The sequence below is a fragment of the Epinephelus moara genome, unplaced genomic scaffold, assembly GCF_006386435.1.
Source record: "Epinephelus moara isolate mb unplaced genomic scaffold, YSFRI_EMoa_1.0 scaffold4479, whole genome shotgun sequence".
Lineage (NCBI taxonomy): Eukaryota > Metazoa > Chordata > Actinopteri > Perciformes > Serranidae > Epinephelus > Epinephelus moara.
Window position 1 is genome coordinate 1 of NW_026082291.1, and position 2,060 is coordinate 2,060.

Here is a 2,060-nt window from a genome sequence, read left to right on the forward strand (position 1 = left end):
TGAACACGTTCACTGTCACGTTGTTGCTTAGTGAAGGAGTTCCTGAATCTGTGGCAACAACTTGGAACTGGAAAGTTTTCACTGTTTCAAAGTCGAAACTTTTTAGTGCCAAAATATCTCCATTTTCAGAGTTGATGCTGAGACTGTAGGAGTTGAGTTTGTTAGTATCTTTTCCATCTCTTAAAATATTATATGAGATATGAGAATTATCACCTTCATCTCTGTCTGATGCCCTGACAGAAAACACTGACGCTCCTGGAGAGTTATTCTCTGTAACATAATATGTGTAAGGGCTCGCTGAAAACTGTGGCCTGTTATCATTCACATCTGATACTATAATAGTAATGCTTTTTTCAGAAGACAATGATGGTACGCCTGCATCTTTTGCAACAATTGTCACGTCATATATGGACTGCTTTTCTCTATCCAGGGGCGATTTCGTGACTATCGAATACATGTTGTCTTGTGAGGAAGGTGATAAGGAAAAGGGAACATCTTCATTAAACGAGCAAATAACTTTTCCATTAAGACCAGAGTCTTTATCAAGAACACTGATTAAGGCCACAGTGGTTCCCAGTCTTGCATCCTCTGGTATTGCTTTTGAAAATGAGGTAACCTCTATATGTGGGGCGTTATCATTCAAATCTACAATATTCACCAACACACTTTTGTCTGTCCTCAGCGGAGCCGGTCCTTTATCAGATGCCTGTATATCAATTTCATAACTTTCTTCTAATTCAAAGTCTATAAGATCTTGAACAATTATTTCACCTGTAGTTGCATCTACACGAAAAAGACCACGTATTCTGCTGTTCACATTCTTGCCTAATGAATACACAATCTCACCATTTGAGCCTTCGTCTAAATCAGAAGCATTTACTTTTATAATTGTTGTGCCAATGGCAGCATTTTCTTCCAAAAGCACAGAGTATGTGTCTTCGTTAAAAACTGGCATGTTGTCGTTAACATCTAAGACGTCAACAGTAATTTCAGCTGTACCAGATTTACTTGGTTTCCCTCCATCGATAGCTGTAAGGAGCAACTTATGGCTTTTCTTTGTTTCCCTGTCTAGCGTCTTCAGTAAAACTAATATCGGCATCTTCCCATCTTTCCCACGGTCTTTGACTTCCAAACGAAAATGATCATTAGGACTAAGTTTATACTCCTGGACCGAAAACTGACCAACATCAGGGTCGTGTGCTGCCTGCAGCTGAAGGCGCAAGCCCGGTAAAACAGACTCTGAAATTTCGAGACGTGACTCTTTGGTTGAGAAGGTGGGAGCGTGGTCATTTACATCCAGCACCTCCACAGTCACATAATGTATTTCAAGAGGATTTTCCAGCACAGTCTTTAAGTTGATCAAGCACACACTGCTCCGCTCACACACCTTCTCCCGGTCAATTGTCCGGTCAACATACAATAATCCGTCGTTCTGGTTTACATGAAAAAATGACTCCGTTGAACCCTCGACAATACGGCATCCTCTCTCTTTCAGTGTGTTCATCTCTAATCCCAAATCCTTCGCTATATTCCCAACAACAGTTCCTTCATTAACCTCCTCGGCGATGGAATATCTGATCTGCGCCGAAGCTCTGCTCCACAGCAAAATCAGTGAAACAATGAAAGCGATCCACCGCCATTGCTGTCTCGATGTCCTTAGTCCTTTCTGCTCCATAACCAGCAGATACAATGTATCCAAAAGGTTTAAAATCACCAATCCGTTTTCAGTTGACAAAAAGAACAGTTCCACTGTGTTATCAAAATCGCAGATGCTTAATGTTCGATGTGGGTGCACAAGATGCATCCAGTACTAAAATGTGAAAACCCGTCCCACAAAGGGGAGGGCCCTTATCTCTGACAAAGGCTTTTCTGGAAACTATTTTCTGCTCACACACTGACACCAAGTGATCACTGTCATTTAACACAGTTGATCTTTTTTAAAGTAATTCTGACGATTTCATTAAGGCATATACACAGTGTGCATAGCTCGTGCCTTACAAAACACTCTGACGGCGCAAAGTAGGGTTTCAGCATAATGGACAGCGACATTATAATTCAGA

At 41.2% G+C, this 2,060-nt stretch overlaps 1 protein-coding gene across 1 annotated transcript; it reads right to left on the reverse strand.

The window, feature by feature from the left end:
* Nucleotides 1-7: 7 nt before the first annotated feature.
* On the reverse strand, nt 8-1,693 carry LOC126387457 (protocadherin-10-like; the record flags this gene model as incomplete). Its single annotated transcript, XM_050039970.1, has 1 exon — nt 8-1,693. A coding segment is annotated over exon 1 (1,668 nt), but the record flags the coding sequence as incomplete, so codon positions are not given.
* Nucleotides 1,694-2,060: the final 367 nt, after the last annotated feature.